This window comes from Leptosomus discolor, chromosome 13 (genome assembly GCF_034619465.1).
Source record: "Leptosomus discolor isolate bLepDis1 chromosome 13, bLepDis1.hap2, whole genome shotgun sequence".
Taxonomy (NCBI): Eukaryota; Metazoa; Chordata; class Aves; order Leptosomiformes; family Leptosomidae; genus Leptosomus; species Leptosomus discolor.
In genome coordinates this window covers 5,752,457-5,766,927 of record NC_141403.1, presented here as the reverse complement: position 1 = coordinate 5,766,927, position 14,471 = coordinate 5,752,457, and the positions used below count along the sequence as shown (strand labels likewise).

Sequence of the window (14,471 nt, the reverse complement as noted above, 5' to 3'; positions counted from 1 at the left end):
AAATTGTTTTATACTTTTTTCTACAGATTTAATATATTTTTCCTTCCTAACATTTAACACCTGTTAAATCTTATTCTCTGCATGCATATTTGTATGTATATGTACATATACACACACACAAGTAACATTAAAACCATTTACTTCTTTTTTCCCTTAGTCTTAATGATAGGGTTTAATTCTATGATCTCATACTGTTCTTTCCCCAGGGTGAAATAACCCCGAGGAAAATCAGGATTCTATGAAGAATACTGCATCTTTGGGATGCTGTTTCACTTACTAGCAAAGTTCAACGTATTTGTATTGAAGAATCAGAACAAATCCAGAGTGGCAAAAAGCTCCTCATGTTTAAGGCAGCTACATTCCCCAGTAAACCTATTTTTATCCACTCTTTGCCCCCATGATTCTAAATTAATTCAAGAAAACTATTTAAACTAAATACTTCATTCATGAACAGTAACTTTTATAGGGTTCCTAACCTGAAACACTATCAGAAAGGGTGGAAAACCAGGCAACTGCAAAGAAGTCAATGGAAGCTGTGCTTTATATTACTTTCTAAGTAAGCTAGGGTTACTTAAGACCAAAGTTGTCTCAAGTGATTTCATAAATGCAGTAAAGAAAATTTGCCTTTGTTTCACTGTACTACAGTTCCTGAGTGGTACAAATAGGAAAATACCTTTTTTCAGCCTCTAATATTGTTCAAAAAATTTTTGAAACAATTAAAAAAAGGCAAAAAAAGCAGAAACTTCTCATATGGTCATTATAAAGAGTTCAAAAAGGTAAAAATCCCCAAAGGAAATGAATAATTCTTCAGTGCAGTAAGTCAGGGTACCACACATTGGGAAATAAGAATGAAACAAGGTGCTTCACTCTCAGTTTTTCAAGCTTGACTTCATGACCTCAATGACAGCTTTTGAAATAAGTTTTGTAAGTAACTACCTCATTTTCTGAAATAAACAAACTGGTGAAAAAAAAACCCAAACCAACCCTGCAACCATGTTGGTGCACGGCTACAACTTCAGGCTTTCCAGAGTTTCCCCACAGATGCCTGCCATTTAACGACCCAAAGTATTTTTAGAAGGTAAGAAATTTGTCACAAAGTTTCACAACACGTTTTGTTAGCAGAGAAATGGCAAGTCCAAAGGATTTGGGTCTTATCTCCTCTGCAGCACCTTCTGCCTAGCGGTCATTTTTTGTTTTACCTATTTCCCCATTGTTTGCCCCCACCTCTTGAAACTGTCCCAGAATAAATTAAATTCCTGTCTTCTCCCCCAGGCCCTCTGCCTCCTCCTCTGAGTCCGTTCTCTTCCTCAGGCAAATAGAAGCTCCGCACTACCTGAATGCGCTGGATGTCTACGGCCCTTTATGAAGCAAGACAAGGAAATGGAGCAAGTGCTTTCAACACATTACCCTACTAATAAGGTATTCCCTGAGGTGTTTTATGGCTTTTTAAGTGCTTTTCAATTTTTTGCATTTTTTTTTTTTTTTTAATGGGCTGTGGAAGAAAGGCAGAAACTTTTCAAGTAAACACCTTTTGGAAATATGAAGGGATACAAAAAAGAAAGGTTATTATTGCCTAGCCTCCCAGTGCCCAGTTGCTGTTTTATGATTCAGCAGCCACGTTCAACACACTCGCGCTTAAAATAAACCAATTGTGGAATATTGAACAGTTTACTGCACAACAAAAACAAGGTTAAAGTAGCTGGAAGTCTCCAACTGCTACTGAAAGGGCAGCTTGGCATTTTGTCAGGAAAGGGCAACTTATAATGAGTACTCTCTTTTTCCACGTGCTACCTCTCTGCAGAAACCCAAGTGGCTTACCTGCATTCCCAGTCAGACTGCTCCTACTTCCTTTATGCTTGTCATCATTTCTCTGCCACGTTAAATCAAGGAAAAGACTTTTTTTCCCTTAATTACAGCTTTCCTGCTACCTTTCACCAGGGTGGGATGTTGAGAGCTAGTATGACATCCCTCCAAAGCATCTTGTAATTAAACAGATTATAGCCTTTATTATAGTGTGTCAACTTAATCCTTCAACAATAATGTAATGAAGAGAAAGAGTCTCAGAGCTTAACATAAGTCCTACATAGATTAAAGAACATCCTGAATGTTCTGATTTTTTTTTTTTTTGCTTTTATTTAAATGCTAGTGCAAGGCTACAATTTAATTTGACTCTATACAAAATTGAATGAATCAGATAAAGTCTGGGGATTCTTTGCCGTGTCACAGCATCATATATAAAACTAGAAGAATATTCTCTCTGCAATAATGTAGCTTTCTTTTTGAAGGCTTATATTTAACTGGTAAATTGTGGATCTGTCTGAAGAATATTTAAAAGAAGAGCTTCTGATTTTATTGTCTCTAAGGGCACTGTTTCTCTTAAATGGTATTTTAGAGCTGTAGAGTGGTAAATTATAGTAATACAGATGTTAATATTTTTATTTGATATTATTGACTGCTGCAAGACTTGTGATACTAGGTACGGCAAAAATGGAAAAATATTATTAAAACCAGCATTAATAGGTTTAACATTTTGGAGAAGTTTAGTACAGAAAGGCAATTTTATTTCATTCGAAAAGCTATCATGACTAATTGAAGTTTACAGTGTATATTCCAAATCAAGACTGCAAGACTGCAGGTCTTAATGGTGAGTGCTGTCACCATAACCATAGTGTGTCATAACAAATACTCCAACTATGAAGACAGAAGTTTCTTGCTTCAAATTTGCCAGATAAGGTGACTATTCTGGAAGAAATATTTTTCAAAGGAATATTCTTTTCTTGCATAGTTTTCCTGACCTGCCACATGCTAGACATTGTCCTTTAAACTCTGGTACATTATAAAAATAAAGATGAAAGACACTGGAGCAACAGCAACACAGTGTGGCAAGACTTATCTTTTCTAAATCGTTACACCTAAGACATTATAAAATATCTCACAATTCTTCCATCAGCAAGCAACAGGTAACAAGTTAATAAAATAAGACATGCAGCAAATTGCCCAAAAAGTAACTAAATAGGCCATTTAAGACAAGGCCATATGTAACACTTGATAATAGTGACACAGAAACAGATGTGTTTTTAAATGTCAGACTGGCAACATCCCACATTAAGAAAGGAAGGGAAAAATCGGAAACATTTGATTCATGGAATTTTGATGCTGCACTGACTACATTTATTCTCTTAGAACTACGTGCCTTAAGAGAACCATATATAGAAAAATAAACAGCAGCAGTCCGCTACAAGCGTATCCACTTCTGAGTTTTAAATGTTCTTACAGAGACCTAACTACCAGCAGTGGGATGACTATGGCCACTGGCTTCCCTTTACAAGGTTGCGAATGGGATGCAGAACAAAGAATCAAAGTGTCAGAACTCTGTAAATGCCTGAATGCCCAATCCTGCTTAAAAACCAGTTGAACATACATCTATTTGATAACGCCCAATTTATCCGAGTAGTTTTGTCTTCAGAAAAGTAAAACATATATATAAAAGAATGCTCTATTAGTAATACTTTGAAGACCTCCTATAATCCTCTGTTGTTTTGGTCTTCATTTTACAAGGCTTTCATCTTCTAAATTATAGAGAGTATTTCTCTTTTGCGCTACTACAGAACATACCACTGTATGAGGTTTTAAACTAATGTCAGTCTTATTGGATTTGCTCCAAACATTTCAGCTACAAAATCAAAATGTGAAATCTGTTTACTTCATATGAGTGACACTGATTTAGTCACGTAATATAACACGCCACAGTATGTTCCTACTGGTGGTAGCTTCCTCCAGAAAAATGAGACATGTGCTACTAATTTATTTCAATAACTTACGAAACACTGAATGTAGTCCTGTGACATTTTATTCTTCCCAGAAGTAGAACAGATCATATTATTCTAATTGATTTTTCTCCTGATTTGTACTTTTTTCCTCTCCCTCTACCTAGTGACTTACAGAATCCCTATATAATTACCCAAACTTCAGCGCTGTAATGACAAGGGATCATTGTTCTCTTTTCTCCAGCGAAATTGAGGACAGATATATTCCTCTTAGTAGCCGTTTCTTTCACTAGGCATTACATTTTAAGCATATGATTAAAATCACGATTTCAATTGAACTTTTGAACCTTGTTCAAAATAAAGGCTTAAGTTCAGGAAAACACATACATTGTGCCATACGCCAGTCTGCAGACCTCTTAAACCTACTGCTCTCATGTCATTGCCATGCTTTCACCATCAACATATGCATCTCATTAATTTCACAGATATATGTTATTTTACCCAGAAAATGTACCATGATGGAATACAGTGAAGCTACTGTGACATAAATCTTGCAAGCTCTTAAGGGCATTCTCAAGATAAATTTAAGACTAACTTTTTGTCACCTCCTGCTTGGCAACCGTACCTAAGTTGCCTGTCGTTCCTGTCTGATGAAGTTCATGTTGTTGCTTCTCTGTCAAGTGCTAGCTTCAAGGTAAGAAGCATAAATGTGCAATTGTTGCAGTGTCTCCCAAGAAAATTATGGAAGAGGAAAGGGAAAAGAAGTATCATTGCACTCACTATATAAAAATCTGCCACAGTGAATGCAATTCGCAAGAGGGACAAATACTGAGTTGGGAGGATAAATCCCCAAAGACTCTGTTAAGCTATATCCTAGAAGATAACTAACTGTAATGTATTTTTTTATTATTATTCTTTTGTTACAAAGACTTAACGCTTCCGTCTTTTTTTCTTTTCTTTTTTTTTTTTTCCTTTTGGCAGCACTTCAATAGAACACTGTGAAACTCCATTTTCAGTTGAACCAAGTCTGAAAAAGGTCTTGGGTAAAATCTAATCCCTGCTAAAGCCATTAAAAATTTTGCCTACAAGTCCCTTGAAAATTGCACCAATTAGGGATGTATTGGCAACACATGGATCTTTATAGACCACACGATTTTGGAGCCTTTTCATAGACTCTCCCAGAGCATAGGTTTTTTTAAAAGTTATGTGACCTATTGGATACATCATAAAATTCTTTAACAAAATAGATGGTAAAGAACAGTGATCAGTATTCATTACCACAGAAATTAATACAGTTTAAAAGGTCAATAGTTCACAGCTGAATCGGAACAGCAGAACTGAAAATTCCTACTTGGAGCATGAATAAGAAAAGGTAGAAGCAGCAGGTTCTTCCCTTTCTAATTGCCTTTGGCCTGTCACACAAACTGGCAACAAAAAAAAGGTAAAACCCTTTTCTACCTTATCAGTTCATAGAAGAATTAGAGTTCCCAAGTCTAGGTTGAATTTATCATATTGAGGTTTCAGCATATGAACTTCAGCTTCAGGATTGATTAGACTAAACCTTGGGTTTAATATAATCCCTCTGTTTTTTGAGGCTATTGCTAAAACCGATGAATTTTTACGACAGATGCAACTCAAGTGACTCAAGTTGGAGAGGAACCCATGTTCAGAAACGAACGGTCTTTACAGATTCATGACTTCACCGATTACAGTGCGATATTAAGTCACTTTCAACAATGCATTTCTAGAGTATGCACTTCGATTGCATAACAATATACAAGTCAATTCCTGTTCTGTAATTTTAAACTGATGTATTTCATTTCATATGTAATCTTTTTGTGGTTTCCAGGGAGCTAAATAAATGGAAATTAGCGGTATCACTCTCAGTATTATACAAACACTGGAGGACACCAGTTCTCATTTACTGAATACAAAGAAAACCGAGTGCATATCTGAAGCCTGTCTTTTGACGAAAATTTGAAATTGAGCCTAGCTCAGTCAGCATAAGTTTTTTTTTTAATCTCTTCTCTTATAGTCAGAATATAATTTTCTATCTCTCTGTATCAAAACTGTTAACTATCTTGTTGCACAATACTACAAGTTTTATTTCACACTGTACAATGACTGATAGTCCAACCACTGCAGGCAAAATGTGTTTGCCAGCAGACATCACCTTCCAGCCTCCATTACGTATGTTCAGTTAGCAACAGTGCCTTTTGAGGATGACGATGTCAAGACATTTTGGTTTTGCTTGTACTCCTGCCTTTTTGCTATCTTCTTGTTCTTTGGTAGGTACTGGCTACAAAGATGCTTCTGCAATTGAGACACGCTGCCTTTGTGCCAGATGCAGACATATTAGAACATAACAGAAGATATTTTGACATTATCTTTATAAACATATAATTGAACTATTGACTCAAACATGACACTGTGGAGCCAGGGACCTACATTTCACAACCAGAAGATATATATGGGAACATAGGGAGAGAAAGCCATGTTCTTCCCATACACATTTGTGGGTTTTGAACCATCAGATGAATTTTTTCAGCCAGCTTGTGTGTGAAAAAGTAAAATAATTCTGATTTTCTGGTTGAGTCCAGCATGCTTTTTTGTCAAAATAGTCAGGCATTTCTTTGGCAGATTCATTCAGAGAAACCCTCTTTGGCCCCTCAAAGACACCAGTGACAGAACATACATATCTCCTTAGGTATCAAAGTCTGAACTCACCACCCTGGGGTGTCCCTTACCAGTCAAAGAAAAGACAGACATGTCCTGAGGGAATTAATCTCATCATAAAACAGATGTTGAAAGTAAATCATAAGGATCACTCTTCGGACATCCTGCTTTAAGACACCTAAAGTCAGACAAGACTACAAACCCACCCAAATCTACAGAGCCCAAACTTGACACGCTGGTAAAGGAAATTCTTTCAGAAACAATTTAGGTTTTATAGTCTTTCTTGTTTTCATCTGCTTCCTTGTTTTTCAAAAGGAAGATATGAGAAAGAGCGCGTAAGTTAACGTTTCTATGAGCTACAGGGTATTTAAATGAAACAATTTTTGTTTCCATAACCCCCAGATAGAAATAAGAAGTTAATTGAAACTAAACATCAGTCAATTTGTCTAAAAGTTCAAATAAAGTCCTATACTCCCTTTGTTTCTTTGGTATCGGGTGCCACAGTAGGGGAGAATGACCGTGAATAAATGCCGCTCAAAGGAAAAATGCCAACACCAACAGTATGTGTATGTCAATAACCATCTTGTAAAGAAAGAAAATATAGGGACCTCTAATCACATTTAATCATTGTTCTGAGCAACAGTTTGGGTTTTTTCCCCTCTGTGTTTCAAATGTTTTTTCTATTCACTTATCACTTATGCTGTCAAATAACTAATTCTTTCTGGCAACTGACAATTTAAAAGAAAAGTATATTACAGAATTGGTTTCCATAAATTCATATCGGCTATGAACAATTAGGACAGTTCTAAGAACAGATTCATGCATAACTGTCATAAGCCCTGACTCTCACAGTTACGTTACAGGATGTCTTTGGGATAAAGCGGATACAAAGATCGGCATAATAGTTCTATAATCTACTATTTCCAATTTACAAAACATCAGATGCATTGTTTCTGTATTTTATGGAAACTAGTGTAGAATTATACACTGTACTAATTTTTAAAACACTGAAAAAATATCACATAACAGCAGTGCATTACTGAAATTCAAGTTACACTAACCAGCCATAATTATAGTCTCATCAGAGCTACATAAAGCATTATCAGATAAAATTTAGGTGCATCTATCTATTGTTATAAGTACACAAATACATTGCTTTAGGCAGCAAGAATCTTTAATAATCTGAACTAAAGATGGCAAGAGAAAAAATCAGCACCCTCATTTGTCAGGATGCCTAGTGACACAAGAAAGGTTCTACACAGCAACAGCATTGTACGGATGAATAAATAGCCATAAAGTTGGCTTGTACTGCGTGGAAGCTTGCAGATGGTGGATGAATTCATGTCTGTCATGTTTTTATAATACAATGACTTTTAGATATTGCTGCCAGATGGAACATAGTTTTGCATCTTGAATACAAATCTCCAAGAAATACAACTTCCTTCAATGTGTTCCCTGTATTTGAAACAAATGCAAATTCAGAGGTAGGTTTGGGAGGCTAAAGCAGATTTAAGGAAATCTGAGAGAATATAAATTAAATCCTCAAGGGCTTCCTTGTTACAACTCAATTAAAAATAAAGGAGTTACCCATGTGTTCTGTATTTTTTTGAAGAAAAACAGGAAAGGTATCATATAGACTTCTAGAGGAAAAATTACACGTCATCTATCGAATGCAAAATACATCCTAGGCAGGTTCAGAAGACCTTTCAATAGAACTTACTCGTAGTTTGGCAAAACTTTTGCATAATATTTAGTCTTGTTGCAGTAAAAAGAGGCATCTATCCTACAAGATCAGATCATAAAGGTACAGTGCATGAAGCATAAATGCATTTAATCTTTGCTGATAATAAACATCTTAATCTGTATGACAGAAGCACCTTGCTGTACTCCTTGTGTTAAATGATACCTCAACAGACCTAAGATCTAATTCAGATCTGATTATACCAGTCTTTATTAGATGTGTTTTCTCAAACTATCAAGAAAGTACAGAATTTTTTGCTTTTGCGTGTGCTTACCCATCACACCGGGCTTTCTCCTGCATGTCTGGTCTTTGTTTCTAATGCTGGCTGGTATTGCTAAGAAGCGAGTAACTCTGATAGCGATGAACTATATGACTGTAGGGGAGAATATTTTCCCATTCAATGACTTCTCACAAAGTCTGATTTGATGACAAACTTGAGTTGACTTCTCTCAGACAGCCTCAAGCATTGTTTATATGCAGATAATTCTGTGTGTGAACCCATTAGGCTTTTATGACAGTTACAATCAAATATGATTGGGAAACCTTCTGGCTTACTTGGATCCATACTTACATTGTGCTTTGTGAGGTTGGAAATGTTACTTGCTATTGCTTGTAGCCAGTCAATACAGTCTTCAGCAGAGAGACACTGAATTATTCCACTGCAAACCCCATCCACAGCAATTACTTGGAACGCATTTTGCCTATAGACATGTCATAACAGATCAGGTCAGAAGAAAATTTCATCTGTTCTAGCATATCATCTTAACAATACTTGTAGAAATGCTTTTCTTTCAACTACAATGAAGGTCAGCTACGGAACACTGATAAATTGCTGGTTTTCCTGGTTTATAAATACCTGACATATTAAAAAGATCATGCTAAAAGGTCAACCCAGACTATATTAGGTTTCCATAAAGCCATAAAAAAATTCCATGGACTGCCTCCACGGAATCTTGACCAACACTGTGTGACTTCAGAAGGTAAAGTGAAATAGCTGATGCATACAAAGAGTTAATACTTTAATACTGCAGATCACAGGGAAGGAAAGTGTGCACTGGACACTGCAGGCAATCATTTGAGAAATTCAGTAGAATACAGTAGCTTTTGCTCAACAACTTCTGTTTATATTTTTTTCTAATATATTGTTTAAATACAGTAAGATTCCTGGATGGATACCCCTTGTTGGCTGCTCTTGGTTACACAATTTTGATCCTCTTCGAAACTACTGATAGAAAAGCTGGAGAATTCAAAATCTATCAGGTAGCATTAATGATTTTTTCAATTGCATTTTGGAATATAGGATCATTAGCAAAACACTCTGGAATGCCAAGAGACAAAAGCAGTGTCCACTTGGGTGCCTCTACCCCAGCACCAGTCTGGGCACGCACACGATAACCTGTCATGCATTGTGGACTGACTCTCCACAGCTGAGAGCTGAGCAGTTGCAGAACAAGAAGAGAAAACTTTCAGATGCTAAAGCAGCAGCAAACCTAATTTCTTCACTAAACAGCCTTCTTGGCTAACAGCCTTTGGAAGGCTCACAGGTGTCTGGCTTCAGAACCAAAACCCCTCAATATTAATCCATATTTCAGAGTAAGAGATTACTAAACATACAGAGTACCAAGTTCCACTGCTGGCATTCTGCTATAAACCAATCTGTTAGCGATCAATTAATGGTTTAAAATAAAGTACATCATTCACATTCTTTGAGAACGGCTCAGGCAAAGTCAGTGTTAGCTTCAGTGTAAAACTGTCACTTCGAACATCTCAAGACAGATATCCATTCTGCAAAGCTGGGGTTTTTACCTCTTGAAATTATTTTCTAGTTGTGTAGAATGTAGAGCCAATATTTATCTCTACCATAAAGGTCTTTGCTGCATCCGTGTCAAGTACAGGCATTTCCTTCAACCAGGAGAAGCATCAAAAATTAATCAGAGCCATGCCTTTGCTTTGAGAGTCCCATCATGAGAACTAGCTCTTCCAGGAGGATAATGCTTATATATCCTAACACGATCATGCAGAGACCAGTGGTTTATCTAAATCTATCAGCTAACTTATCAGTTTAGTTGCCTTTTCTCATAGGTAATGATTTTTCCTTAAAATCCAAAGGTACAAACTGAGAGCTATTTCTTTCAATGACTCATTTTCACAATGATTCAGGTAACGTTTTTGAGGAAGCCAGCATTTGTTTACTATGTCCTTTATTTTAAATGGCTAAAAATATAAATAGTAAATTCTTCCAGAATAAAATTCTAAATAAGTTCTTACATACAAAGCATAGCATGATGCTTAAGGCTACTTTCTTGATTACGTCTTTCAATAAAAATAGCATTATTTTCAGAACCTCCTTCTTTCTATTCAGCTTATTGTAAATCAAAAGTAGGAATCCAAGGAATCTATTAATGTGTGATACTAACCTTCACAGGCAAAGAAAACACAGTATGTTCCAGGTTCAATCCTGATGCACAAATTTCCCTTACGCTACAAACAGCAAATCTGACGCATTTGGGGCATCATACTGTTCCTCCCGTTCCTATGTATTTGATCTGGGCACATATAAACCCATTCATCCAGAATGCTCTTGCCCAAGTATCAATAAGCACAGACTACAACATGCATGGCTACATAATAAATTACATCTGAATGTGGTCTGGGCAATAGATATCCTTAGCCTTAGATTATTGTAATAGTATTTTCTTGAATTAATCTACCAGCCAAAGTCCATACTATCACAGAAACCTGAAAAAAATAAGGTATGAAATGCATGTTTTGTATTAAATAGAACAAATAGTAGATTAATCACTTTATAATTCACTAAAAAAAGTTAAGGTCAGATGGATTCTTATTCAACTACACATCTCAGGTTGTGTACCTTCTGAAACTCAAGAGTTATATTTGAAAATAATATGCTTTCCAAGACTAACCTGAATGCCCCCTGGAATTTTATGTGAATACCCTCTGGATTTCATGCATCTCAAGCATCCCACCAGAAAAGCTAGAATACAGTTATGAAGCATAATAGTGTATGTGATAATTATATGATGTATTTCTGTGCCAGTCTTTTCAAACCCTGAACATAAAAAGTTATTAGGCTTTATCTAGTGAAAACAGCCTTGTAAACATTAACTACAGAAAATGTAATGAATTAAATTCCATTTTATGTTGCTTCCTTATCCTATCGGCCTTAATGTTGCTTTACAGCAGTCTCTTTTAAAAATTATCTACCTTTCTCTCATAACAAATTTTGAGAGTCCCATTTTAAAATGTTTACACTAATTTAAAAGACTCTTATAAACTGTTTTGCTAGCCACACAAAGTGTTGGCTCTATACTTTTTTGAAGAAAAACCCACTTCCTCTCTCATATTTATACTGCACTTTTATTTCCTTTAAGTACTCTTACTTCCTCACATTAGACAGCATAGAAGGACATAAGAAGAAAATTTTTAGAGTAGTTGTTCAAGGTTTGAGTATGAATTCAGATATTTTGTTTTGTATGAATATGCTTTTAAATTTATTTTAAAATTAAACTAAATTTATTTTCTTGAAATTCAACTATCAGGCATAACACTGTTACCTAAAAATCTTTCTCTGAAATGTAGAAGTTCTATAACGTGCACTTTAAGGTTGTGTTTTATTCATGCAGAAGACTGAATTTTAAAACTCTAGATCTGTGAATAGTGGAATATGTCCTAATTTTCCATGTGAGTAGTTCTATTCTATTCAATTCAGTATGTTATCTGAAGTATACAGCAGAACAGATCTCAGATTTGACTGTTATGATTTTGGACCCTTTAAGCGTCCCCTCATGCACTTAATTATTTCCATTTTAACCACTGTTAAACATTGAGCTGAAGGTTTTCACAGAATTTAATACAAATCTCTTGCCTCTGTGGTGAGTGTATCCTGTTCCCTTTCAGCTCAGCCAATAAGCCATTGTAGCCTTTGGTTTACACCTTGACTCCTTGGGCCAGCCATTACTCCTCAATAAAACAAGGATCATGCAGCCAAGTAAATATGATTTTGCTATTACCACTCAGAAGCTGCAGGCTGTTTTAGCTTCACAATTATCTAGCGGCGAAATAGCTATAGACTAACCTGCTTTAATTTCAGCTCTGTGAACAGGAAAATGGCTGGCAGACCTAGGCAGCGTGCTCCTAAGAAACAACAGCCCCTAGAATTAACTGAGGTCATGGGAGACTTCTGTGCAACTTTCAGGTGTTCGCTGAGAACCAACGAGAAGGAAGCAGGTTGTGATAAGAAACAATAAAATTCACGCCATGCAAACCCCCAGCTGAGGTTGAAGAACACTCCTCTGCCCCTAGTTTCTGGGGGAGATCGTAAACTCCTCCTTGGGAGCAGATGGATTAGTTGCCTGTAGGACCCATAGAAACACTGGAAGGGCGAGTGTAACAACAGAGAACAGATACTGGGGTGGTTCTTCCACAAAACAATCTTTCCAGAAATATTAATCAAGCTTTTCTGTATTAATTAGGTAATTTTACATGTGTATGAATGGAGGAACAGGAAATTTGAAATCTCTGTCTGATGAGCCGTCAGGGTAGAGCATAACACGCTATTCTTCCAGACTCACACATCTAAGCTGGCAGAGATGAAGGCCACTTGGGAAAGCGAGAGTTTATTTCAACTAGTAAGGCCTCACAGCCTCACAAATGATAAGTCCTTTGTGCTTATTTTAAGAGTTAATATTTCTGAGGGGTTAGAAGAAGTAATGGAGAAAAATGCTTTATAACTGTAAACAGCTCACCCCCAGTTAATGACTTACATGCCGGAACTCACAGAATTTTTTAGTATCAGAGCTTTATTCTTATATATAGAGATGATAAATTAATCCACACAATACCTATGTATTTAAACTTTAACGAGTATGACCTTATTTATATACTTTGCCGTGTTGATTTTGTAGCTTTCTTTTCTACTTAAATGCCTAACACTTGAAAAATAGGAATCATTCCAGAATATTCTTGTCTTCCTTTCTGATTTCTTCTGATTTACTAGAATAATGTTAAACGAAAAGTGACAAGTTTTAGGTCTATACGATGCAACAAATTTAAACCTGAGCATTAGCTTAAGACAGCTTCCCCAGTGATTGGGAGAAAAAATAACATTGAAATTCAATGTTAACAAACGCAAAATAACACATATGGGAAAAAATAACCTTATACAAGCAACAAAGAAACTTACTGTAGCTATAAACACTGACGAAAGAAATACAAGAATTACTACAAACGATGCTCTGAAAACCATCACCTTAGTGCTCAGTGATAGCCAGAAGGTAATAGGTTACTATGAAGCATTAGATAAGAACAGAGACACAAATTGAAAACATCATTATGTCTTAATATAATCCTCCTTGCAGTCCTGATCACCTTCTCTCATAGATAATAAGTAGAATTAAGAAAGAAACAGAGAATAACAAGGATAATCAGACCTATGGAAGGGTTTCCCTAAAAGGAGATAACAACAGGGATCCTTCAAACTAGAAAACAGAAGAGAGTCACCTGAGTTACAAAAACATAAACGAAGAACGCTTATTTGGCATTTCCCTTGACACAAGGGTCAAGGCCCAGAGTCTGTCCTCTTCCCCCTCCTGGGCGCCCGGCTGCCTGTGCCTGAGGCCAGCTCTGCCATGGCGTGGCTGTGGGGCGTGGGATCAGGCTGCCGGGAGAGAGCTCGAGGTGGGGGCCCTGTCCCTGTCTTCACTCGGGAGCTGGGGGTCAGCTCAGGCCCTCGCCCTTGGTCCTCACCCGAACTTGGCTGCAGCTATGGCTCTGCATGGACACGTATCGCACTGATTTGGACCCAACATGTGGGCTTACCCCCCAGCCTGACCTGAGCCCTGCTGCACCATGACGGACTCATCTGAAGACCACTCCTAGGCCTGCTCTGCTCCTCCAGCTGGGACAGTTGGATGGGGCCCTTGTCTGCACGGACATTGCCTCCTCCAGCCCCGCTGCCATCCTCTGCTCTTGGCTCGCCTTCCCCATGGGGCTGCCCGCCCTTGCTGCTCCCCAACAGCAAGATTATTTCCCCCAATGAAGTTATCAGGTGAGAGACTTAACACAAACAAAAGGAAGCACATTTAAAAACCACAATTACATTGCACAGCTCAACACCACAGTGAATTGCAAAAACCAAAGGTACAAAAATAAGCAGCTTAGAAAGAAGCTTTTGAGGACAGGAGCATTAGCAGTTATTAAATACAATGACCGACATGTGTCTCAAACCGAGAAACGTGCTGGCCACTGGCTGCAAGTGGGAAGATCAC

The 14,471-nt window shown here is 37.1% G+C and overlaps 1 protein-coding gene across 2 annotated transcripts in view; it reads right to left on the bottom strand.

The window, feature by feature from the left end:
• SNTG1 (syntrophin gamma 1) overlaps positions 1–14,471 on the bottom strand; it is a 153,044-nt gene that overhangs the window by 84,662 nt on the left and 53,911 nt on the right. For both annotated transcript variants that reach the window (XM_086472624.1, XM_086472626.1), the window contains exon 10: positions 8,756–8,885. In XM_086472624.1, the coding sequence (XP_086328750.1) occupies positions 8,756–8,885 (130 nt within the window). The remainder of the gene's footprint in view (positions 1–8,755; positions 8,886–14,471) is intronic.